At 40.6% G+C, this 25,767-nt stretch overlaps 1 protein-coding gene across 2 annotated transcripts; it reads left to right on the top strand.

Annotated features, from left to right (window-relative positions):
- The first annotated feature begins 146 nt into the window (after window positions 1-146).
- Window positions 147-25,722, top strand: strip2 (striatin interacting protein 2). Of its 2 annotated transcripts, XM_054800165.1 has the most exons (22): window positions 147-2,707; window positions 8,024-8,093; window positions 9,540-9,614; window positions 10,779-10,913; window positions 10,990-11,110; window positions 13,078-13,146; window positions 13,400-13,506; window positions 13,580-13,707; window positions 15,955-16,143; window positions 16,486-16,536; window positions 19,375-19,607; window positions 19,828-19,893; window positions 19,971-20,034; window positions 20,102-20,173; window positions 20,250-20,324; window positions 20,400-20,497; window positions 20,741-20,867; window positions 21,448-21,548; window positions 21,722-21,788; window positions 21,866-21,970; window positions 22,038-22,242; window positions 23,695-25,722. In XM_054800165.1, exons 1-22 carry the CDS (start codon window positions 2,597-2,599, stop codon window positions 23,943-23,945), a joined length of 2,520 nt encoding a protein of 839 aa, XP_054656140.1. In that variant the 5' UTR covers window positions 147-2,596; the 3' UTR covers window positions 23,946-25,722. The 2 variants fall into 2 exon arrangements, with proteins under 2 accessions (XP_054656140.1, XP_054656141.1); XM_054800166.1 differs by lacking the exon at window positions 16,486-16,536 and having other exon boundaries at window positions 23,695-25,718.
- The last annotated feature ends 45 nt before the right edge of the window (window positions 25,723-25,767 follow it).

Genomic DNA, 25,767 nt, shown 5'->3' with positions numbered 1-25,767 from the left:
TCTAAAAATAAAATGAATGAGATAGAGACGTATAGAATTAGATCTTGCTTATTTGCTTTACCACCTATAACACAAAGATGTGGATGTTATGTTCAGGTAACGTAGCATACAATTACAGTATAACTTACATTGGCTTTGTTGTGGTATCTTTAATGTACAAAATGTATCAAAATGGCTCTCAGTGGAAAAAGTTTGGACACCTCTGTTCTTGAGTTTGAGCGTTGAGAGAGTGTGTGTGTGTGTGTGTGTGTGCGCGTGCGCGTCCTTGTTGAACAGCTGCCTCAGGATCCCAGCCTTTAGGGTGGGATATACTTTTTTATTTTATTCCAACATGGGGTGACACCAGCATCATTTATGGATATGTATATAAAATATACATACTATACGCAGATATGTTGATTTTAAAATGTAGGACGGAAAAAAAGAAAAAAAATTCTCCTCTATTTATTGTTGTAAATCCTCCAACATGTTTTAAGTTGCCTAATTAAGAGAAGTTTAAATATTGCAACAACGTGGTAGATGATGAGCAATAATCTGTAATCTCCAATAAAGATGTACAAAACGTGAGAACTTTGTGATGTTTCTTGCATGGGGGAGGATGTATGTGTGGACATGCAGCTGCCGAGGTCCGTCACGGCCTGGGTGACTTCATCCAAGCCTCAGCTGACTGTCGGCCTTTATTTATCCCCTACCAAGACACTGACCTTTTTGTTGCCTTTTTTTTATCGATGCGGCGACAATTCCCCCCTTGCTGCTCCAGTATGTGCTACCATACCCTCATGTCATCTTAAGAGGCTTTCCCTTGGCAGGATGTGTACTGAGGTTGTCAGCATATCAAATATCGAACTATGTCTTATCCCTGTTGTCAAATGGGACAAAATGTGAAATCCACACATTATATGGTGCACAATCTGATAAATGTAACAAAAAATCTGCCTTAACAATTCCAATAATGCCCATTTTGCTTGCGCTATTATAGTTATATGCTTTTAGCCCTTAAGATGTGCTTTAAATATACTCACAGATTTATCCCTAATGATGAAAAATGTCCCCTTCCAACAAATATGCATGATTCTTGTCCACTTCCAAGGAGTAAGTCTTTCAAAATTGAAACTTATACACTATATATACATTTTATTGTTGGAAATAACTTTCCATTCAGTTGTTTTTGTTATTATAATTATTATTAGGTCCTCAGATGGCTCAATGATTGACAGCAATATTTATTTTCATGCTTATTTTTCTCCTGTGTCATTAAATAATAAAATAAAAATCACCTTCGCAACAGCTGCTTTAAGTCATTCAATTCCAGCCATTTTTCAAAAGACAACCCCTTCAGTACCAGGCCATGTTAGACCATTTGACTGATCTTTGAAGGCACACAGAATGTTGTGTTCTATGGCTATATAAACATGGAACATATCAAAAGAAAGATTAAATAAGACTCCTGTCTTTCATCATTTAAAAAAAGTTTGTTTCTACCCTTTTCCGTTCTTTAGTAATCAGCAGTGGAACATAGATGTGTTTCAGGAAAATAACAGTTCCCGACAAACGGGGCAAAAAACAGCTCTTTGTGAAAGGATACATTTCAAGCATAGCTTTCACTTTGACACATTTTTTTTTTTTTGCTTTTGTGACAGCTCAAATATATAAACAACTATACCACAAAACAAAAGAGGTTGTTTTACATCAAAATAATTTATTTACAATTTTGGAACTAAACTGCGTGTGCACGTGTGTGTGTAATGCCTTAAAATTTTCCTACAATGCGTAACCACCTGCACGCTACACTCCATGCTCTTCCTCTTCCTCCTTGCTGTCGAGTGTGTTTTTACATATGAATGATCTATGCCGAGCTCTTATCAAATGCACTTCTGCCACATTGTGGCCGTTTTCATGGCTTAAAACTGCGCTCAAAGTGACATCCATTAGTGTGCAGTTGCGTCATCGCTTCGTTTTGCCTCTTGCGTAAAAAAACGTAAAAGAAGTACAAATACGTGTTTTGGATTGTGTGTTCTGCTTTATAAAAATGTATAAATATGTCTTTGGTATTGAATGAGTAAAAAATACTCTGTATTCAAATTATTTGACATAATTTTCCTGCCTGCTTTGAATGGGGGAAAAAGTAGCACCACACGGTGGACACACATAAACATTACAAATTTTGAAAGCCAGTAGTTCGAATTGAAATTCTAACAAAGGTTTGTACATTAGTTCTCGTTCAGATCAAAAATGATATTTGCAATGGGACATTTTTTGCCATTGAGAATAAATGTCATTTGTTTTGCCATTTTAAGTTAATTTAAGGATGGAGATACAAGGCAAAACTGTGTTCAATGTCCACTTTGGAGATGAATTAAATGTAACGCTTGTCACAACAGTGTTCATATGCTTTTTCATGTGTCGTTTTGCTATCATCATTCCTATCTAGCCCCGCCCCCCGAGGCGAACAGGGACAACGAATCAAACACACGTTGAAAAGCAAAGGGGCGCGAACGCGACGCGGACACCCTCCTGTCAACTTGTCCTCCGGCTGCTCCGGTTGTCTCTCCGCCGCCCGGCATGCTCTCTTAGCCCTTTGGGCCGTAAAATAAAGATGCAGGCGGAGGACATGGAGGTACCTTTGCTGAATAACCTGAACGATAACGGCGACAGGCTGAGGTCGAAAGGGAAAGATGTGTTCAAGGATCAGCAGAAGGAGTCGGAGGTAATTCGAGAGACGTTTATGTCCATCGGAAACTACATTTTCGTGTGTGTGTGGTTGTTGCTGGGGAGCTTTCAAAGCAGCTTTCCTTTCTAACGAGGGTCTTGTCTCGAAAGCATGCATGCAGACAGGCTGAGATAGAGCGAAATGTTATTTTGGCAACCGGCTCCTAAAAATAACCTGGTCGTAATCCTCCAGTGGTGGTGAAATGTGGCTGCTTGCTGCAGGAGCATAGCTGGCAGTCATCCAGTATTTATACTGTCACATGATTATGACTTGTCCACTCTTCTAGTAGCTATAATGTATTGGAGCTTCATTCTTAAGAGCAATAGTGATTATTATTGGCTGTATATGGGCTGTCTTTCAACATTACCATTCATGATAACGGCTTCTCATACTTAATGTTTAATACTGTGCAGACCGCCCTCTGTTTGACATTTTGCGTCGGTTTTAACGTTTCAAAGGTCACATGATTAATTGAAAAAGCACTGCCCATTTAAGAATAAGTTCTACATTTTTAAAGCTTCTCGTTTTTATCATGTTGCAACCACCGTATCGTAGGACTTCTGTCATGCATTTTGAAATGATTAATTTAATTTTATTAATTTTTTTTTAGTAAGTAATTAGTATTTATTTTTGACCAACTGGTGTGCCCTCGACAGATTCCCAAAATAGGCCGCAATAAGTGAAATCCGCCAAGTAGCCAACTTTCATTTTACAATGATGATATATGTTTAAGGCTGTAAAACCCCTCACATACATTTTTCTCAAATGGGCAGTAACATTTTCTCACATTTCTATCTTATTTAAACACTCTCAAAGTTCAAACATTTGTTTGAATTTTAATGAGCCACCTACAGGTCGGCACACGAAATGACTCACGTGTATTCCACTCCTGTAGCAGTCCTCCTCCTTCGAACTGAAGATTCATTTAAAAGCTAGCTAGCAAGCAGTGACACAGGAAACACGGCAGGGCGGCACAAGGGAGATTGATTGACAATGGTCTACAGCCTATCAGAACGCAGAAGACATTGGGTGGTGCAGACAGACAAAGAGACACTCAACTTCGCAATAGAATTTTTCTTAAAGGGCCAGGCTCAGCCTGTAACAACTTTCATAAACTGTAATAAAAAAAAAAAAAAAGAAGCACAACAAAAATCTGAGAAACAGCAGGAAGTGTGAACCGCCATAGAGTGAGGGAACACTGTATTTTTAAATTATATAGATTGCATTTGTTATTTTTTTTAATTTTTATTAATCAATATAAAACATCAACATTTAAAAAAAAATCTAAATTTTACTATTATCTTCTCCATTTTAGTATTTAGTATTATTTCAATTTGTGCTATTATTTTACGTATTCTTTGACAAGCATCAATCTAATATTCCCTAGGGATGCTCCCATCAGGTTTTTATCTTGCCGATACTGATGCCGATCATCCACGGGTGAAATCGGCCGATACCGATCACATACAGTCATGGAAAAAATGATTACACCACCCTTGTTTCTTCAGTTTCTTGTTCATTTTAATTCCTGGTACAGCTAAAATGACAACAAAAATAGCTCCTAAGAGTTAAATTTTTAGGCAGTACAATGCTAGAGCTATTCATGTCAGAACTTAAGTGATTTTGGTTATCAAGAAAACCATGGAAGCTGCTAGATATCAGCTCTTAAATTCAACTCTTATGAGCTTTTATTTGTTATCATTATACTTGTCTAAACAAATGCACCTTTAGTTGTAGCAGGCATTAAAATGGATCAATAAACTGAAGAAACAAGGCTGGTCTAATCAGTTTTTCCATGACTGTAGATTAAGTGCAAATTTTTAATGTATTATTGGCTATATCAGGGGACACCAAAGTTTTTTCTTGTGAGCGCCACTTTTGCGAAGTGAAAGTGGCCAAAAGCTATTTATTTTCCTAGCTTATTTCAATCCAAACAAAGGGGATATGCTTGTTTTAACAGAACATTAACAAAATGCCGGTATCCGCAACTCACATTTTCCATTTCAGAATGCATTTCTTTCTAGCGTTCTCACATTATTAACTGAAAACCTGAATGAAAAGCAGGCTTGCAGGCGCCTCATGTGGTCGTGGGGGGCTCACGTTGGTGACCCCTGGGCTATATGATATGAAAGGGGAACCAGGACAAAGACAAAATCACTGGTGAAAGTCAGAGGATCAGGTGCCTTCCTTAAGAAGACTTTGGATGGGAGAGCAGCTTGGTGGCGCTCCAGCAGGACCCCCTGGGCGGTCGGCAAACCCGATATCCTCCACGACGGCCGGCCATCCAGTCCGACGAATCCAACCACTTTTCGGGCGCGTGTTTCACGTTTTGGCTAATTAGCCGCCGCCTGACCGATGATCACGTCGCGAGCCGCAAAAACTCACCACACCCTGCCAAGTGCCCGGCCCACAAATGCCGCACCAAACTACAGCTTTTTAAGATTTTTGTGGCACGTTTTGCAGGGTGTCACAACGACAGGAAGTCCTACACCGCAGACATGCTTGTTTTGGCTTTATGAAGGAAAAGTGGGCGGGAGACGGTCACTATAGGCTGAACGCTGCAATGGGGGTGGAGCTGATTGGTGTTAAAAAGCAAGTATCGGCATAGCCGATACCGCATTGCCGATCGGAGCACCCCTAATATTCACTATTTTTAATGATGTAAATGGTATTTATTACTTTTGACAGTTTTCTTTTAAAATTTGTATTATATTTTTTGTGTAGTAGTATAAAACTACTGTTGAGTATTTTATATTCTAGTCATTTTATTATTTTAGTGAATTAGAGTTATTGCTTATTTAAATATTTAATTAGATTTATTCTTATGGACTGACATAAAACTAATCACTATTTTAAAATGATCAGAATTGAATTATTTGAGTTTATGTGAATTATCATTTTTTAAACTAATCAGTGTTTATAAATTATCTAGGTTGTGTTTATTATTTTAGTTCATTTGAATAGTTTTTAAAAATTATAATTATTTATTTGTATTGACAAATATTTAGTATTATCATCATAAAAATGGTTATTATTGTCATTACTTTGTTTTTATTCCGCACCGTTTTAATTCTATTTTAGCTATTTGTATAGACTAATCTGTATTTTTATCCATCCATCCATTCCTATGCCGCTTATCCTCATTAGGGTCGCGGGGTCTGTACCTTCAAATCATCTAATAATTATTTCTTTTAAATTGACGAGTGTAAAACTAGAATTTAGTGGTGCTTCATGAAGTACACCTGCAAGCCAAGTGCAATGAGATGTTACACCGAATATAAGACGTTACAGACAGATGGATGAGTTTTCATTTATTTCCGGTTAACTTACTCAGCAACATAGAATGGGCAAAATATCAGAAAGAGCTTTGCACCACTCCAATCTGCACCATGATTGTTCATGCCCTCATGAAAAATGCAATGTGCTCCTGGACTGGGAAGGCCAGACATCGTTCACCCTTAGCTTGCCACATTTGGGTGAACTGGAGCACATTCATCTGGTGGCTTTGTGGAGGCTGAGGCTGTGTGGCTGAAGGAGGATGGTGGGGCACGGGGCGGGGGGGTTCTTGGATGCATGACATGGATGCTGAATGAAGCACTTAACGCCAACGCCATGTGTTATGCTGCCACGGTCTGGCCTCAGCTGCATTCAATGACACGCTCGTTCATTTATGTGCCATTCTGCTTCCACGTTGTCCGTGAGGTGTTTTGGCCGCCGGCGCTTGTGCGTGGATTTGCAGTGTGAAGGGTTGCGTTGCTTTGACAGCATGTTTGCACACTGGTGTGCAAGGTCGAGGACCGCATTTGGGGAAAATAATGAGGAAAAAGACACAACTCTCTATTCTGTTCATGCTCGTGTGTTTGATTGTAAGTACATGAACTGTTTTGACACCCTGCCTGTGATAAAATGAGATTAAATCATCTACCAATACTACATTCAATTTCTAGTCTTCTCACAGGCAGGATTATCTCAAAATATTAGTAATATGAAGAAAAAAAACACCATGTTGCCGTGGGTTTTGTGCATTTGCTCGACCTGAGTGGGCGAGTAGCAGCAGGAGAACCACCAGCATACGAATTCAACCATAATACAGTAATTATAATAATGCAAAATGTAGGCTAAAATATGAGTTTAAATCATCTTTTAACAAATATTCACACATTCAGTACTCGAAATGTTTGTAGTTATTATTATTTTTCATAGTTTTAATTATATTTATTAGTTATTTATTAATTGGTTATTTTATTGATTAGTATAAAAGTAATTAGTATTTTAAAATTAGTATTAAACGTTTATTCAATTGTTTTTTTTGTTTGTTTGTTTTTTTACTAATACGGCACTGAAATTCAGTATTTAAAAAATTATTAACCACATTTTATTAATCATTTTAGTATTATTTTTCATTGCTTGATTGATATTTTAGCTATTTTACTCACTTGTATAAAACTAATCAGTATTTTTAAATTAGTGTCATTCATTTATTTATTTTACTGATATAGCGCTAATCAGTATTTTCTAAAATTAACATTTGATTCTTTTTTTTAATTTTAGCTATTTTATGTACTACTATAAAACTAATCAGTAACATTTTATTTGCCAGTATTTTTCTTTTACTAATGCAGCACTAATGTTCAGTATTTCTTACATTATTAACAAAAATGCATTCATTATTTTCGATATTTTATTGACTTGTATAAAACTAATCAGCGCTTTTCAATGATACAAATTTGATTCATTATTTCATTTTCATTCATTCATTCATTTCATAATTGGAGTTCTATTTTAGTTATTAGATCAAAGTAATCTGCATTTTTAAATTATGTTCTAAATTTTATTTAATTAGTATTTTTATTTTATGCATCTTTTATTAACCGGTATAAAATGATTACCACGTCCGTATTTTTCAGTGATACTGTAGGAATATAGCTGCGTAATATTGCAAACAACATTAAAACAAGGCTGAAAATTATGAATTATTTATTATTGTTTAGCCAGCACTTCTTACATTGCGTTAAACACAGCAGCTAATTATGACAAAACTGAAATGAATCCCTTAGGGGAAACCGCCCCACCCAAAAGTAAACCAAGGATCCAACCTCCCTTATTACTTGTTTTGTTTGCAGTTATATTTGCATGCACATCATTGTATGAAAGTTCCGTGTATGACCGCTTGCTTCCTGTTGCACACCTCTTCACATTATGTCAATAAACTGAGCGTTATTATCAGTGGGATGGCAGAATGTAATGAGCGTGCTTGTGCGTGAGCAAAATGCGATACACAAACTAATGTTGCGTCTTCCTGTCCCCTTGCAGAGCTCCATGGAGTCTCCCAACTTGGAGTTTGACTACGGAGACACGGACACGCTCACGGCTGAGCTCTCAGGTACAAATTTGATGCAAATCTGTCAGAAATTGTGCAAGAATGCTGTGAAGTACACACGGGGCGGTGTTAATCCAGCAATGGGCCAGTCAGAAGCGGCATCACGTCCGTTAGGGAGGAGGTGTTTACTTTATAGAACTGCATAATCTTAAAATTTGAGCAAACACGTGAGAGAGATGATACATTTTTCTCGCTTTTGGTGCACTAGCTTGATATATAATACAGGCAAATATACTGTATAATGGGGCAATATATGTTGAATGTACAGGTTGTATCAGAAGAAAGCAGACTCTCCAAAAAGTAGCCACTAAAGTTACAATTGAACATTTTCATGAAATGTCTTTATTTGCATATGTCGGTATGGACATCATCCTTCGGTCCATACCAACATTTATTGCATAATTGCATGCATGACTGAACACAGGCTCGTTTTTCAGTGGGCAAAAAGAAAAAATGTCCTCCAAAAAATTAAAGTTTAAAATTTAAGGAAAAGTCTTAAACTGTGATGCAAAATGAGAATTTTTCTTCTTCTACGCTGCGATACCCAGATTGAGTTGCGCTCTCCTCCGCATGTCCTGTACTGCTCGCCTGATCGTTCCTCTGTCCCTCCGGAGGATGTTAACTTTCGCTCTCATGCTGTGCAGTGTCGTCGAGGTCATGTGGTGGTGTCAACATACACTTTTGTTTTGAGATGGCCCCACAGAAAAAAGCCAAGGGTTGTCAAATCAGGTGACCCCGGGGGCCATTCCGATAACATAGTCACCCAACAGCTCTGTCAGCCGATCAGTTACAGTTCTCCTCCGGTGTGGTGGAGCGCCATCTTGGGCCCACCAAGCACGTGCCAACCAAACATTCCCTTGAAGACGAAAACGCGGCATTCCTCTGAGAGTACGAACGACATGCTCGTTCAACATTCGGCGATAATCGTCACCGTTGACGCGGAAAAAGTAAAAAATCAATGAAACCAGCAATCTTGTCGGAATAATCTGGGTATCGCAGCGTAGGAGAACACAAACTTTGCATCACGGTTTATGAATTTTGCTTAAATTTTAACCCTTTAATTTTTTTTTGCCCACCGGTAAATGGGCCTGTGTTCAGTCATGCATGCAATTATGCAATAAATGTTGATGTCCATACCAACATGCTGTATGCAAATAAAGACATTTCATGAAAATACTCCATCTACTTCTTTTTGGTACACCTTGTATAATAGCATTAATGGGAACGCTTTACTCCTGGCATTCAAACTGTAATGACTTAACGCATGTCATTGACTATTATGATGAATTTCAGCAGACGTTGTGACTAACCACAGAGTGACAGCGTGTGATGACATCATCTGTGTGGCAAACATGTGACTTGTAGCTTGTGTGTGCTTGTTTTGTGTTGCAGTATTATTGTTTTTGCACCGTTTCCATCGACTCACGTGTTGTTCTTTCTGATCCGCAGAGCTTTACAGTTACACGGAGGAGCCGGAGTTTGCTTTGAATAGAGACTACTTTGAGGAGGACTTCAGGAGCCATGGTGCTTGCTGTCTTTGTGTGTGTGTTTAGTGTTCAGTCTTCTCAGGGCGTTCACTCGATTGCAACTGGACTGTTCAGGTTGTTTTAGAAGACGCTTCGCCTCTCACCCGAGCAGGCTTCATCAGTTCATGCTCAATTAACCTATCTAGTCCGACTGGTGTGTGTCCCACCTCGTCCTTGAGCATGAACTGATGAAGACTGCTTGGATGAGAGGCGAAAGGTCCTCTAAGACAACCTGAACAGTCCAGTTGCAATCAATTGAATGCCCTGAGAATACAAAGACCTGGATGAATGACAGCATTCACGGGCGTATTAGTGTTCAGTCCTAAGATGAAGTCTTCTTCAGACTTTTCACGAGGGAAAAAAATAGTCTTATAGGCGAGTCAATACGATATTTTTTGAATTTTTTTTGTGTTTTTACATTTTTCCCAGCAAAGAGGGGCAAATCACTAAGGGTTTGCGCTTCATTTGTGGTTTTAAGCTGCTTAGTGTAAGATGACGGGACGCGGCTCATCAAACCTAGCTACTTTTTTAAGCCGTTTGGGGGAAAAAAATATGGCGTATAAGGAAAGCAACATCCTCAATTCGTATTACAGGGTGGGATGACCCCATCAGACGTCTTTGCCTTCCACTAGAGTTCAACATGCAGTGTCTTCCATACCTTTCTCTATATGCTTAAACTGCAAATGCCAGTAAGGCCTTCCCCATTCCAGTAGCAGTGCTGAAAGAGAGTCTCTTTATCTCTCAAAGCCGAATGAATAGCAGGATTAGATGAGCACGTTCTGCTGTGCAGAGATAGAGTGCACACATCTTTTCATTAGTGTGTGTGTTTGCTGTCAGTGTACATCGTGGTGCGTGCGTATCAGGGGGGTGTCTTGACAGCTCGATCGTCATTTCATCATTTGACTCGCGTTACGCGCCTAATTTAAGATCCTCGTGTCGGGTATGATATTATTCCATTTAATAGAATATATGATATTTTACATCGACGGCTGTGCATTATGTTTTCCTGTCATGGCTGTGTTTTTTGCAGTGCTGATGGAGCTGTTCCTAATATTTAGCCACAGAAATTATAATAATCAAACTGCAGGTGTACCTAATGCTGTGTCCAGTTAGTGTACTATTAAATAATGCATGACCTTGGCTCCCATGTTCGCCCACACAGCCCGAGGCCGCAGGTGGATTGATCTGAGCGCTGATGAGCAGCGTGCCTACGTGATGAGACTCCTTAATGCTCTGGAGGTGACCGACAGGGACAAGAGGCTGAAGGTGGCCCGGGCCATCCTCTACCTCGCTCAGGGTGTGCAGCAGATAAACTCTAGACACAACACTCCAATCTATTCACATGGGACCTAGAATCATGTGTTTGTGTGCAGGGGTGTTTGACGAGTGCGACGCAGAGGTAGATGTGCTCCGTTGGTCCAGACACAACGTCTTCCTACTGTACGACATGGGCATCTTCACGGCGCTGCTGGAGCTTCTCAGCATGGAGATAGAGTGAGACACCACGACTTCTTAACACAATTAGGAAGGATGGCGTATAATAATAATGTAAAGTATCTAAAAAAAAAATAAAAATTGAGTACACCCCTCTCACATTTTAGCAACAATTTTTCTTCTCAAAGTACCATATTATATAAATGAATATAACTTAGAGTAGACAATGTCCAGCATGTATAGCAGTATAGACCTTTCCACTGATACGCCTCACATTGTGTCCTTGATGTGAATATTTAGTGTGAGCACCATTGTTATCTAGCCCTGCCTTGATCTTCTTGGGCATGGAATTCACCAGAGCTGCACAGGTTGCTACTGGTATCCTCTTCTACTCCTCCATAACCTACAGTGACATTGTTGTTATTATTATTCTAAACATTGTTACGCCAAAGAACCACGTTACTTGTGTAGTGACACCTCACCACACCACACCAGCTAGCTGCTAGCTTCACCACACACCCGACCGCAGCGCGTCAGCACCGCGCTCACAATGCCTCAGTTTACAACCGGAAGGTAACGCTACATATTGGCGATGCCGCCACTGTTGCTGTGTTTTTTTTGTGTTTTTTTTTTTTTTGTGACCGGGAGGCCAACCCGTAGCTCCGCCACTGCATGGAAACATATTGACTGGTGGAGCTGGTGGATGTTAGACACCTCACAGGTGCTCAGTTGGGTTCACGTCTGGAGGAGACGTACTTGGAATTCATGTTGGAATTCATGTTTTTCCTCAAAGAACCGCAGCTCCCCCTGTGCCGGACAGCCCCAGACTGTGACGCTAGCACCAGCATGCTTGACTGTTGACAAGACACAGTAATCTTGCTACTCACTTGTGTTACCAGCTATTTAGACAATAATGTCTGCGGATGGTGCTGGAGATGAAATTCTCCACCACCTACTTCCTATTGGACTTTAACCTCAAGGACTCCAACACAGTGTAAGAGGGATTTCACCTCTGAGGTCCGCAACCTCCAAATGGTACTTTTGAGGACTTTAACATCAGGGACGCTAACTCTCACGACATCAACCTACTGCGAAGCTATCCTGTCTTAACTTAATAGCGGCAAACCATGTGTTCCGAAAGGTTTAGGAATATCTTCACGCAATAAGAAGAGTTTCAATAAACAGGTCTCTTCTTACCTTTATGGGATATTCCAGATACCTTTCCGTCCTCCTATGGAGATCACGTCTAGGGGTCACCATTAATTGTTGGAGATGAAATTCTCCACAACCTACTAAAGGTCAAAGGACCACTTGAGAAAATTAACAAAGCCAATTTCACCTCCCCCTCACGTGTTCGTTAATCTCCAGTTATGAGAAGGAAAGAAGATTCACACACCAGATTAAGTTTAAGAATTGTATTGAGAATAAATCAGACAGAATATTTTAACAGTTTACGAAGCTCCGCGCACCCCGTCTCATCCACCGGTCCCCTGGTCCTCCATGCCCGCTGATGAGAGAGGGTCCCGAACTCTTGCCTCGTCCGCCTTTTTTTGATTGTTTTCCCCAGACCATTGGCGCCAGCTCTCCAAAGATAACTTTCTCCCGGATTCCTTGACAAAGCTTGTGTGACGCCAGCAGGTGATTACACTTAATTGTTTTGGCTACGTTCTGCGACCACATCTGGCTGCTTATTACAAGTTAACTTTTGACACACTTAAACCGTAGTTCATCTGCACAGCTAGATATTTAATAAGGCATTATTTCTATAAACTACTTGTAGTCACTCACTCAGTTAATCATAAAACAGTTATATTTATGCTCTACTTATATTAAGGCACTCAGTTAATAACTCAATCAATAAACATCAATGCAAACAGTTATTCTAAAATCTACTTGTATATGTTACTTAATAAAATCACTCAGCAAATACATTTTTGCCTCCCATGTTAAATCTATACTGCTGTACAAGCTCGACACAGACTACTCTAATAAGTAAAGTAAAGTAATGTGTAAAAATGTGTCTGCAGTAACAACCAGGCCTGCAGCAGCGCAGTGAGGAAGCCTGCCATCTCTCTTGCAGACAGCACAGAGCTCAGGTAAATCCTATTCTACATGCACACTCACACATTCCCATAATATAGCCCATGTTGTTGTTTGTACGCCTAATTTGCCAACTAATTGTATATTTTGTCCACCAGCTTCCAAATAATTACAGGCCGCAGCAGCAGATTTCCGCCTAATTACAGCTTAAAAAATAAATACCACATTATTTTAGCACAGCGAGAAGAACAAACACCAGCACTCGGCTGTCGCACTTTTGCACAGTATTTCCTATTTCATGTGTGCCAGAGTGCTGCTGAGTATCATGTACCTGATGGTGGAGACCATTCGGGTTCAGACGGAGGATGACAGACCAGAGTGGAGAGCAGCCAGGGAGGCCTTCAAGAATGAGCTGGGTGTGTGAAGCACAGATGCTTTAGTCTGATGTCTCCTTTTTTTTTAAAGATATTGACCATTCATCCCGTCCAGGTGCGCCTCTGTACAACGGCGAGCCTTTTGCCCTGCTCCTCTTCAGCATGGTGACCAAGTTCTGCAGCATGAACGCACCACATTTCCCCATGAAGAAAGTACTGCTGCTCTTATGGAAGACCATCCTGGTTCGTAGGCTAATCTATGCTTTGATTAACAAGATACTCCCCCCCCCGTAGCTTCACTCTTATCACGTTTTTTCAAAAATGTATCAATAAATCACACTGTTTCGTGGTTGAATATGGCCAGTCATTAGTAAAAAAAAATACTCATTTGATAGACAGATACTTTATTAACCTCCATGAGAAATTCATAGTTCAGCAGCTCTCCAAAAATGTCACAATAAACTTAATCACAAAACAAAGCAAGACAGGAGAGATAAGAAAAATAAGAAACATAATAATACATAATAATGTAAAAAGGCCAGTCCTGTGTGTGTTTTTATCGCTGTCTCCCTGTTGTGTTGAAAAGCCACATGGCGTGACGGAGGAATGATCTGCTCAGTCTTTCAGTTGAGCAGGACAGCGATAGTAATTATCATTCCAAACTGGGCACTAGGTGTCAGTAATGTTACTGAAATGCTCAGTGAGACACACAATCACCAGGCTTGATCACCGGAACAACAGGCTTTTATTGCAGGTTTGAATTATCCCACAACAGGCACAACAATAATAATAATAACGGAATAATCATAACTACATCTAGAGTGAGGTCTCACGTCGGACACCAATGGGCGTCGCTACACTCCGCTCTTCGGCACCTAGGCTGCGGTCTCCCCCGAACATTGGGTAAATCTGCCAGCAGCTTTTGAGGCCTGAGCACAAAGTGTTTCCTTTCCACCGTGTACTTTGTCCTACCGGGATTTCATCGTCATCACACAGAAACAATATTACAGTCACGTTTTGTAACCAAATCTGTTTGCAAATGATCATTGGCCATCTGTGTAGTATCCATGGATCTGATCTGGGCTCCTTTGGTCAAAGTCTGTCGGGTGAGATTGTCAGAATATGAACCCTGGTTTGCGGCGGGTTCTAACCCAAATAGCCGGCTTCCTGTGCTTTTTAGACCATGGGCTACGCTGACTTTTTTGTTCATCCTGTCACGACGGACATTCTCTCATTCTCTACCAGATTTCAAACCAGTCCATCAAACTGGTGGCAGGTCACAGGGGCAAATGTAGCAAAAGTGAATATGGCCTGGTTCAAGTGAGTTTTGGAGCTGCAGGTTCTGGACCACCAAAATATTGAATTTTTCGCCGGTCCTGACACCCATCCATCCATCCATTTTCTATACCACTTCTTCCTCATTAGGGTCGCGGGGGCATGCTGGAGCCTATCCCAGCTGACTTCGGGCGACGGTCCTGACACACGTGCGCATTTTGGGGAGTTTTCTTGCACGTTTAGTACCCCAAACCGGTGATCATAAAGGGAGAATAATAATAATAATGATAATAATAAAAATAAAACACACCGATTACAAAAGGACCCTTGCATAGGCAGGGTCTTTGTGCTCGGGTCCTAATACTAATAATCATAATAATAACATGGGATACTGTTGCGGCCATAACCCAGCTCCAGTAATACTAAAACTCAGCTCTGAACCTCTGACATCACTTCCTGTCCACCACCAACTCATCTCCCCTAGCAAAACACAAGAGCACAACTTCTACTTAGTCTTAAATGGCTTATATCTTAAATGTCTTATCTGATCTATTATATTAGGTAATGCAAGTGCAAAGGTGACTATGGGGTGTTATTTCATGTCTCGAGGGCTCTAATAATATTTAGAAGGTCATAAACACGTTTTCTATTGCCTTTACTACAAAAATATTACAATTATGATGAAAAAATATTAATAATTTAAATATTTAAATTATAAATCATTGTTTAAAGGAATGCTGTCTTGTATAATAATTATATAAATTCAAAATAGTTTTTTCTTTTTCTTTTTTTTTTTCAAATTCCACTGGAAAATTTGATAATTTGTTCATAGTTTTTTTCGTTGCATATTAAATCGTACATTCATTTGAACAATGTTTATAGATTCATGTTGTTTTTATTTTACAGTTTTGCATTTATTCATATTTTATATTATATAATACATTATTATTTTTAAAGAATGTCCAGTGATCATTTAATCTTTTTTTTCTTAATTCTTTATATAATTAAATACATTATGTTAAAATTAATATACTATTTTTGTAAAGTCCATTGTTTGATTTTAGTTGTTTTCCCCTAGTATGTATCAAACCACAATCATTAAACCAGAAATGCACGGTCGTCGACAACCGCAATGTATCCCACCAGGTATCCTCTCGGCTTTCTCATGCATTCCAAAACACAAGTGAACAAAAGCACAACGTCTTCCTCTTCCAGTTCACCCTGGGGGGTTTCGAGGAACTCCAGGAGATGAAGGTGCGGGGCCGCGAGCGTCTCAACCTGCCCCCGCTCCCTGAAGACAGCATCAAGGTGGTGAGGGCTATGAGGGCGGCCTCGCCTCCAGCCTCCGCCATGGAGCTCATCGAGCAGCAGCAGCAGCAGAAGAGGGGGCGACGCAGTCGAAGGGTATGGAACCCCGACACCCACTCACTCAGCCAACATTGGACACACACACACACACACACACACACATACTTAGCGTATGAATCATATTTTACAATACAGTTCTAAACACAAAAATAAAGTCGCACCTCCACCTGCTGGCTTCTTCATTCGATACTAACAGCATCATTAGTGCTAACACATCATACACACAAAACTAACACTTACTTTTCATTCCATTAAAGCAATCCTTCTCTGATCCAACAATACCTAGGCCAATAATGATGGGACGCTTAGGGTCTTGGGTGGCACAAGGTTCGCCCTCCAACTGGTTTCTCATTGCCCCTCTTCCTTGTGTCCCCACAGAGTGCCTTTGTTGATAGCTTGGAAGGAGACAGTCCCTTTCCCAAGAAGCAGGTCTTGACCCGCAAATTCCCTCTCCTTTTTCTGCATTGAGCTTTTATTATATTTTTGCACTCCTTCACCCCCTCTCTATCTCTCTCTCCCTTCTCCTCTAACCTCACTCGTCCATGCTGGGGTGCACCGACACACCTGTCCATGAACATGTTTGCCTTCTATTCTGTCTGCTAGCTCGTATATTACTGCTTTCCATTCAGTGATGCAGTATCGCGGGGTTTAAAAATTGATTCCGACGACTTACGACAGGGATAGGAAGGAATCGTGAATCACATGCTCAAGTAAAAATGTGTTATTTCGGTACTCTTAAACTACTTTTGACAATGTAAACGCTAAAAAAAAATGGGTGGAAATGTGACTTTAGAGTGTAAAACGTTTTTGGTGCCGCATTAGACTACTCCCAAAAAGTTAGGGGCATTCAGCTTTCAGATGAAATGCCAGGATGAACCTAAAAAGCACGCTAACCTTTACAGGTAAACTTGATTTGAACAGGGTGTTTTTCAGAGGGAAGTGGCCAGTGAGCGGAAAGCATCACACTTTTTGTTCTCGTATTCCGGCTTTAAAAAAAAAAAGTATTTTTTTTCCAATATCTCAACTTTATGCTACTAAAATGATGTTATTTTTCCTTAATTTTACCACGTTATTCTTGTAAAATTACTGCAGATTTTTCCATTTTTGCTGTGGTTTTTAGTTTTCTTGTTAAATGATATTTTTCTGTCGTGGGCCAATAAAAAAAAAAAAAAGGCAGGTGGCCAAAAATGGCCCCCGGGCCGCACTTTGGACACTCCTGATATAGAGACACATCAGCATTAGAGTTCTTTGTTGTTTTCTTGTTTTTACCTCCTGTTCAGGACATCACTTCCTGTGTTGTTGTTGGCTATTGTCTCAACATAACATTACTGACACCTAGTGACCAGTATAGAATACTACATATCATCACAACGTTTTTGAATGCGCCTTCTGAATGCTTTATATTTGCGTTTTAGTTCATTCAGACATTTTTTATGCCTTGGAAATGATTAATTTAGGCAAAAATACACAAAGTGCTTAAATATGCATATTGTTGGGCCAATAATAGGCCGTATTCTACCAAAAAACGGATGATTTATTAACTTTTGCGAAGTGGTCAAGGGATTCCTAATATACCGTCACTGTCCCTTCCCTCCTTCTGTTCTTACTCTGTCCTATCTGTTGTCTGTTTTCATTTCATTCAAATCCATGTGCACCTCCTTTTCCTGCTCTTTTTACTTCCTCCTCTTCTTCCACCTCAGTCCAGAGGCAGGCTTTGAGATGCAGGGCTGACTTTACTGGCTGCCGGTCACAATAGTAGCACCACCACCACCACGTAGTGTCCATCGCATTGCTACCTCAGTGCACTGTAGACACCGGCGTAGGGGTCAACGTCATTAAAATCCATTTATAGAAGAAGTCACTTCAAGTGTGCAGTCTTTTGATTGACAGGCCACCTCTTTTAATGCATGCCATTCAATGCAGTTGCCCCCTCACCCTCGTAGAAACACTCTCTCTTGGCGTACCCCCCCACATAGCAGAGAATGGCTTCTTCATAGAGAATGTGTCCTCCTCAATGAGTCCCACCAGTGGCGCACCATCTGCACCGCACATCGACTAACGTCCACAACGCTGACTCATGCCTGACGCTTGCACTTACCGTATTGTCATTCATTATAGCAACAACTGAGATGTGTGTGCGTATGTGTGTCACGCTTGAAATGATACAAATTGTATTTCCTTGTAGATGAGAGCTTGGTTTTTAAGTGCATTGAGATTTGTTTGCAGTTTTATGGCAGATGTATATGGTAAGTTAAACAACAGATGTTGCTTGCCTTTGCTGTGGAAAGTTGCCTTTTTTTTTAACCACAATTTTGGCTCATATTTTGTTTCACCTTTTTAGAGAACATGTTAATTTATTAATTAAAATCTCTCTTGTTTGCTTTTAAAATAATTGTTTATTTCTTGCTGGACTTTGTTATTGTAGTTGAGCTTAGCTTAGCGTCTGATCACTGTGAGGTAACTACAGCCTGGACACTGTTAGCTTAGCTTAGCCTAGCATTAAACCAGTCACATTTTCCCTCTTTGTGGATAAATTTACTGACACAGTTGTCTTAGTTTAGCATTAAGACTAAAAATTCACAGAGCTATAAGCTAAAATATTAGCTGTGTGGTAGCTTAGCATGCTGTTAAGACAGGAAGTCTCCACTCCCCACCCTTGACGCTTGCTAGCTTAGCATAGCATTAAGACAGGAAGTGTTTCTACTCCCATACATCCTTGACACTTGCTACCTTAGCATAGCATTAAGACGGGAAGTGTTTCTACTCTCATACAACCTTGACACTTGTTAGCTTAGCATAGCATTAAGACAGGAAGTGTTTCTACTCCAATACATCCTTGACAGTTGTTAGCTTAGCGTAGCATTAAGACAGGAAGTGTTTCTACTCCCATACACCCTTGACATTTGTTATATTAGCTTAGCTAGGCATTAAAACAGGAAGTCATAGTGCAGTACTCACCTTTGACATGTGTTAGCTTACCATAGCACTAAGGCTTAGACTGAGGCAGACTTTATTGCTCCAAAAGGGAAATTGTTCAATATTGTTTAAAAAATTGTTAAAATGGTTAAATTCTTGAAAGGGAAAAGACAGGACATATTCTCATACAACCTTGCTAGTGTAGCAAAAAGACTGAAAAAATGTATTCTCCTGTGGTTTAATGCTAAATAATGTAGTGTATTTGAGCATAAAGACAGTAAACCATAGAGCTTTATTACTTTTGTCATTTAGGGCACTAAAATGATCTGCTCTATCCCCCTCTTTCCCCAGCCGCTGGTCAAACAGGACAGCTTGGACACATACAACGAGCGGGACCCCTTCAAGAACGACGACGCCCGCGACGAGGAGGAGGACCCCGAGGACGCAGACAGCGGCATCGAAGGCGAAGTGGACCCCTTGGACCGCGACGTCATCATCCAGCCCCCGCCTCCGCCGCCACCTCTCCGACCCCCGACAGAAAGGGTGAACTTCCCAAAGGGCCTCCCTTGGGCTCCGAAAGTCAGGTTAATTGCACCACTGACATTTTAAATCCCAATGAACTCTTATTTAATGAAAAAAAAAAGCTTTCACACCCTTGTCCTGTATGTGTGAAGGTAACATATTCTGCTTCATCTCCAGCAATATGCTCTCCATCTTCCTCTTGATACTATTATATATTTTAAAAAATACAAAAAAAATGACTAATAATGCACCTGACTCTTGCTCGTGTCTGTGTACCTGCAGGGAAAAAGATATCGAGCACTTCCTGGAGACAAGTCGCAACAAATTCATCGGCTTTACTCTGGGAAAGTGAGTATCACAGCGCAAAGCAATGATTGCATTGACTTTACTGTTTACTGATGCACTCTCATTGCATTGTCTTGTAGTGACACTGAGACCCTTGTTGGCCTGCCCAGACCAATCCATGAGAGTGTGAAGACTCTCAAACAGGTGAGGAGCTGTACTCCAAGCACGTCATCTTCTTGAGCATCCTTGTTAACAATCCTCTCTCCTTCAGCACAAATACGTCTCCATCGCTGAGGTGCAGATGAAGCGTGAGGAGGAGCGACAACAGTGTCCATTCAGCCTGGTCCGTCCTTCACCACCTTCCATGACCCAAATACCATAAAAGTGCGCTGCTCCGTGATGTGTGTTTTCCTCTGCAGGGCGAGGAGGAAGTGGAGGAGACGCCTGCAGAAGTGCTGTACCTGGGGATGCTTCCAAACCTCTCCCAATATGTGGTGAGTAGCTGCATCAGGCTGTGTACAGTATGGATGTCTTCATTTTGTTTTGTTTTTTGTTACTTTCTGTGTTAGATTGCCCTGCTTAAGCTGCTGTTGGCTGCAGCGCCGACCTCTAAAGCCAAAACAGACTCCATTAACATTCTTGCTGATGTGCTGCCTGAGGAGATGCCGTAAGTGTGACGACTGTACTTGCATCACATTTAAAACTACTTTCACTTCGAATAGTTTTGTCCAAATATGTCCTGTAAATCTATTCAAATATACTGAGATGCACCTGTACTCATTAACAAAAGGCCGTGTTTTCAAAGGGATTTTTCCGTTCCACTTTTTCATGCACTCCAAATCATTATCAGGCTCCAGTGCAGCATTGTGCATTGTGATAGTCTGATGTTTTGATGCATGTTTTCCTTCAGAATCACCGTCCTCCAGAGCATGAAGCTAGGGATTGACGTCAACCGCCACAAAGAAATCATCGTCAAGGCCATATCGGCTCTGTTGCTGCTCCTCCTCAAACACTTCAAGCTCAACCACATTTATCAGGTTACACACACAATACTCCCCTCCTACTCAAGAGCACTTCTCTGCTTTAACCTGTGTGTGTGTGTGTGTGTGTGTGTGTGTGTGTGTGTGTGTGTGTGTGTGTGTGTGTGTGTGTGCACCTCCCCCCTTCTCAGGCGGTTCACCACCTGATTTCATGGTCAAAAGTGTCATTACTTTCATCCTCATTTCCATACCAACTCTCAATCCAGTTCGTCAGCCTGACACCAGTAGAAAAAAAACGGCAGCTTCCCCTTTTAACTCCCCTTCTGAATATTGGTCAGTGTCCAATAAGATACTCTCTCATCTTATTGGACAAGTAAGGGAACATGCAGCATTTCTGTTGCTAGGAGTGAACATCCCTGCGTCCTTTTTTTAATTGGCTACGCTTTACACTTAACGTGGTAGCGCCCTCTGCTGCTTGAAAGTGACACTGCCCACACGCACCGCAGCTAGCCTAGCTAAACCTTTCTGTTAGGAATATGCAACGAGGGTCAAAATCGGGGTTATTATAAAACAGGGAGATGTTTTGAGCCAGTAAAACAAATAAAGCGTCGGACTACCTCCTCCTCCTTCTTTGCAGTTTGAAATAGTCTCCCAGCACCTGGTGTTTGCCAACTGTATCCCACTCATCCTCAAGTTCTTCAACCAGAACATCATGTCTTATATCAGTGCCAAAAACAGGTAGGCTAAATTTTATCCACCCCTGTTCTCACATTTGTAGCTTACAGTGAAATGTACCTCTTAATGCATAATATCATATCAAAATAGAAGAAGGTATCTGTATAATGGTGCAAAAATGGTTGCAGCATGTGCACAAAACAACAATGATGTGTCTTTTGTGTGTGTTTATGCAGCATATGTGTGTTGGACTTCCCCCACTGTGCTGTCCATGAGATGCCTGAGCTCACCGCTGAAAGCTTGGTGAGTCCAAACAGCCTCAGTGGATGAAACCCAGCACAACAACGTCAATGTTGTGCTGGTTTTGTTTGTGTAATCAGGAGGCGGGAGACAGCAACCAGTTCTGTTGGAGAAATCTGTTCTCCTGCATTAACCTGCTTCGAACCCTCAACAAGCTGACCAAGTGGAAACACTCACGGACAATGGTTAGTGATGCACTTGCTAGGTTTTTACACCATCAGGACCCTCTCCTTATTGTCTTTCTTTTGTCAGATGTTGGTGGTTTTCAAGTCGGCCCCCATCCTGAAGAGGGCGCTGAAGGTCAAGCAGGCCATGATGCAACTCTACGTACTAAAGCTGCTGAAGATTCAAACAAAGTACCTGGGCCGGCAGTGGAGGAAGAGCAACATGAAGACAATGTCGGCCATCTACCAGAAGGTCCGCCACCGGCTCAATGACGACTGGGCCTACGGGAATGGTAATGTATCACACTTGCACACAGCATCAGCTGTGTTTGCTTCATTTTGGGACTCATTAACTCATTTATTACAAAATCATATTGTTTTCCACTTCATACCAGTCAATCTTTTTTAACTACTTCAGCCTGATATAGACAAATCAGATTTGAATTATTTCTGGGGGATTCTAATCCCTTTAAATGTCAGTATCTTTACATTGGGCCACCATTTTTTTATTTGCAAAAAAGCAAAAAATAATCCACAAAATACTTAACAAGGAGTTTTTGCTTATTAGTAGTATTATTAGATCTTGAGAGGTGTCAACACCTGGCAGCAATACTGACTGTTGTGCATTGTGATTTTTTTCCTGCAGTGTCAGACATAAAAACAACTCACACTCGAGGTCCCGTGACAAAAAAATGTCAGCTTCCCAAAAACTGTGGTAACAATATTGTACTGTATATTCATTTGTTTTCCTCTTGAATGGAGTCATCTTTGGGCCACATTGACCCTTGAGAGTTTCTTTAAATATACTCACTCATTTGTCCCTAACGACAAAAAAATGTCTGCTTCCCAAAAACTGCTGTGGAAATATTACAGTCATACGTTTTTCCCTTTATATGAGTCATTCTTTTCAAACGACTTCAGCTTTAGTTTTTGCATCAAAAAGTAATTATATTTTAGGGAATTTTAACACTTGAAAGGCCAGCATGTTTGCATAACTTTGCAGTTTTAAATCTGAAAAAAAAAACATACTTTGTACTATTACCCAACATCAAAAGACTGTAATACAAGAGGACAGGTCTGACATGTTTTATAAATGAATATCCTCTGGCAAAGAGGACCTATATTCATTCAACCCAGCTAAAGAACCCCACAAAATGTCCTGAGGATCTCTTAATAGTAACAGCACAGCGGTGTTCATATGAATGAGATGCAAACAGTGAGTCATGAGGCTGGAATGAAAAATCTTGTGTCTTTGTCATCAAGAGTCTCTTTTGGGTCTAAACTGCAGGGCTCTCTTTCTCTCTCTCTCTCTCTCACACAAACACACACGCACACACACACACACACACACACACCACTTCATAAATAAAGTGGCCATAGAGAAGAGAGCCCTTTAAAAAAAAAACAAAAAAAAAACACAAAACAGTGACTGTTTCCTGCCCCTGGATGTGTTAACATGACCTTTAGGGTTAATGAAGACTAATAGTTTAAACGACGGTGCATGAGTCTGCGTGCCTGCTTGGTTGTATTCATGTTTATGTGTGAACGTTCCCGACAGCCTCCCCTCCTCTGCTGAACAGTCGGGATGCTGTTGCCATAGGAACAGGGGAAGGGGACATTTCAGGGTCAGCATCCCTCATGGGAGAGCAAGTGATCTGTCAGAGAGTGTCAAAAAAAAGACCAATAAAAGCAGGAAAGGGGCAACAAATGACACGTTTAATTTACACTTTTAATGTTTTCTCCAGATATCGACGCACGACCTTGGGACTTCCAAGCGGAAGAGTGCGCCCTGCGTGAGAGCATCGAGAAGTTCAACAGCCGGCGGTACGACAAAAACAAGAATGGCGAATTTGCGCCCGTGGACAACTGCCTGCAGAGTGTGATGGGCCAGCGCGTGGACCTGCCCGAAGACTTCCACTACAGCTACGAGATGTGGCTGGAGAGGGAGGTTTTCTCGCAGCCCATTGAGTGGGAGGGGCTCTTGCAGGAGCAGTGACGCAGGGGGGAAAAGAAAAGATGGCTGCTCTGAGCGCACACGGACAAAACCACCAAGAACTGAGGTAGCGGTTGATTAGAAACATCTGGTAGCAACCACTTTAACTGCCCCTGCACTCTTCTTATGCAGTCTCTTTTTATGCCGTTGGTGCTGCTTTGACTCCTTACATATTTCTACGGAAGTACGTGTGTTTCCAGTCTAAAAGATGTACATTTATCATACATTTGTCTTTATATACCATTTTTCTTTACATTGTAGCTCACAAAGCCTCTGTGTTGGTTGATTGTTGAAGTTTTTAATGTTTTTTAGGGTGGAAAAAGGCTTTTGATTGCCCAAATGTGATAGAAGCATGCACTGTTTAATTGAATGTGTTGCCAAAACAAGACACCAGCTGTAAATTTGGGACAATTTGCTAATGTAGGAGGTAAATCTAATTAATTTTCAACATCACGGGGGTCCAAACCTTTTGAAAAATTGAATTGTGTGGGGGCCACTTTTATATTCTTCACATTTGAATTAATCAAGCACGCTATAAACAATACAATTGTTACTATTTAGGCAACTAAATTGCCTTTTTTAGGGCTTCAACATTCTCACAATCTTAACAAATCTTGGGAACGTGTGTATCCTAGCAAAATGTTTTGCAGGTACCGGACGTGACCCCCCGCCCACAACCTGCTCAGTAGAGAGTGAAAAATGGCCCTCGGGCTGGACTTTGTACACCCTTGTTTTAAGATTTTAACACCAGAAGTGGTGTCATTTACATCCAGTACTAAATCTGCCTGGCAACAGCACAGTAGAGCCACCTTTAAATGAGCACATGGTCACCACTAAAATGTATTTTTTCTACCTGACCTGCCAAAAAACAAGAGATCCAGAGCTGTTATGGGTAATGGTCTCCATTGAAGCACACAAACAAGCACAGAGGACAAACCGCGTTGTCAAAATGTGTCCGTTGTTTGCCGCAAGGAGTCATTCGTCTTTCTATGTGCAAATGTAGCATGGCCACTCTTTGTTTTATCATTTATTTTATCATCATGAGGAGGAAATGTGTCAGAATAAGAATATAGAATTCTAGAGTCTCAGGTTTACGCGGGTAATTTATTGCAAAGGCTTTATTACTTGGCTCATGATGTATAATCTCTCACCCTCTGCCCTGTTATTTCTGTGCCAAATACAACTGCCATTTTTATTGCTTTTCTTTTTATGGCTTCCATAATCATATGTTTTAATGCAAATGTTATTTATTTTCTACTTTAAAAAGGTATATGAAAACGGGCATTTCTTGTCACTGGTATTTCCAGTCTGTATAAGAAATACAATTTGTACAGGGCAATGTGCAATTACAGAGCAGTGAGGCTTTATTCAATATAAAGACATATACATAACGTGACAGTTCCTTATTAAACAATATAAAAAATATATGACGGTTGGTTGCCTCCAATTCTGCAAACACAAAAAAACAGAGGGTATCGTCCTCAGACACACACAAGTAAGTTTTTTTGCACTAATGATCTTAGGTGGATATTACTCAACCGTTTTTGGGTCAGAAAATGCGCACATTTTGGATGCAATGCCCTCTGCAGCGTACAACGGTATAACTGAATATATTGTTAATGCATAATCTTTTCACCATAACCAATCTTTTATTGTTTGGATGAGAAGAAAAAAACATTTCAATAAGAAAAAATAAACAGGGCGTTGCTCAACTATGTCGGCCTATGATCGCCACGTTCACGAGCGGAACTGGAAAGTGTGAAACAAAGTGTTAAAATGTCTGCTATGTAAAAATGTATTATCACAATCCTTTTGTCAGGACGTC

Source organism: Dunckerocampus dactyliophorus, chromosome 15, assembly GCF_027744805.1.
Source record: "Dunckerocampus dactyliophorus isolate RoL2022-P2 chromosome 15, RoL_Ddac_1.1, whole genome shotgun sequence".
NCBI lineage: Eukaryota > Metazoa > Chordata > Actinopteri > Syngnathiformes > Syngnathidae > Dunckerocampus > Dunckerocampus dactyliophorus.
Note: the sequence above shows the minus strand (reverse complement) of the source record. Positions and strands in the feature narration are given on the sequence as shown.

Coding starts and splice junctions, on each gene's coding strand:
- strip2 (XM_054800165.1), top strand. CDS start 2,597: ATGCAGGCGGAGGACATGGAGGTACCTTTGCTGAATAACCTGAACGAT. Junction 10,914..10,989: donor CATCCTCTACCTCGCTCAGG/GTGTGCAGCAGA, acceptor GTTTGTGTGCAG/GGGTGTTTGACGAGTGCGAC. Junction 19,608..19,827: donor CCTTGGGCTCCGAAAGTCAG/GTTAATTGCACC, acceptor GTGTACCTGCAG/GGAAAAAGATATCGAGCACT.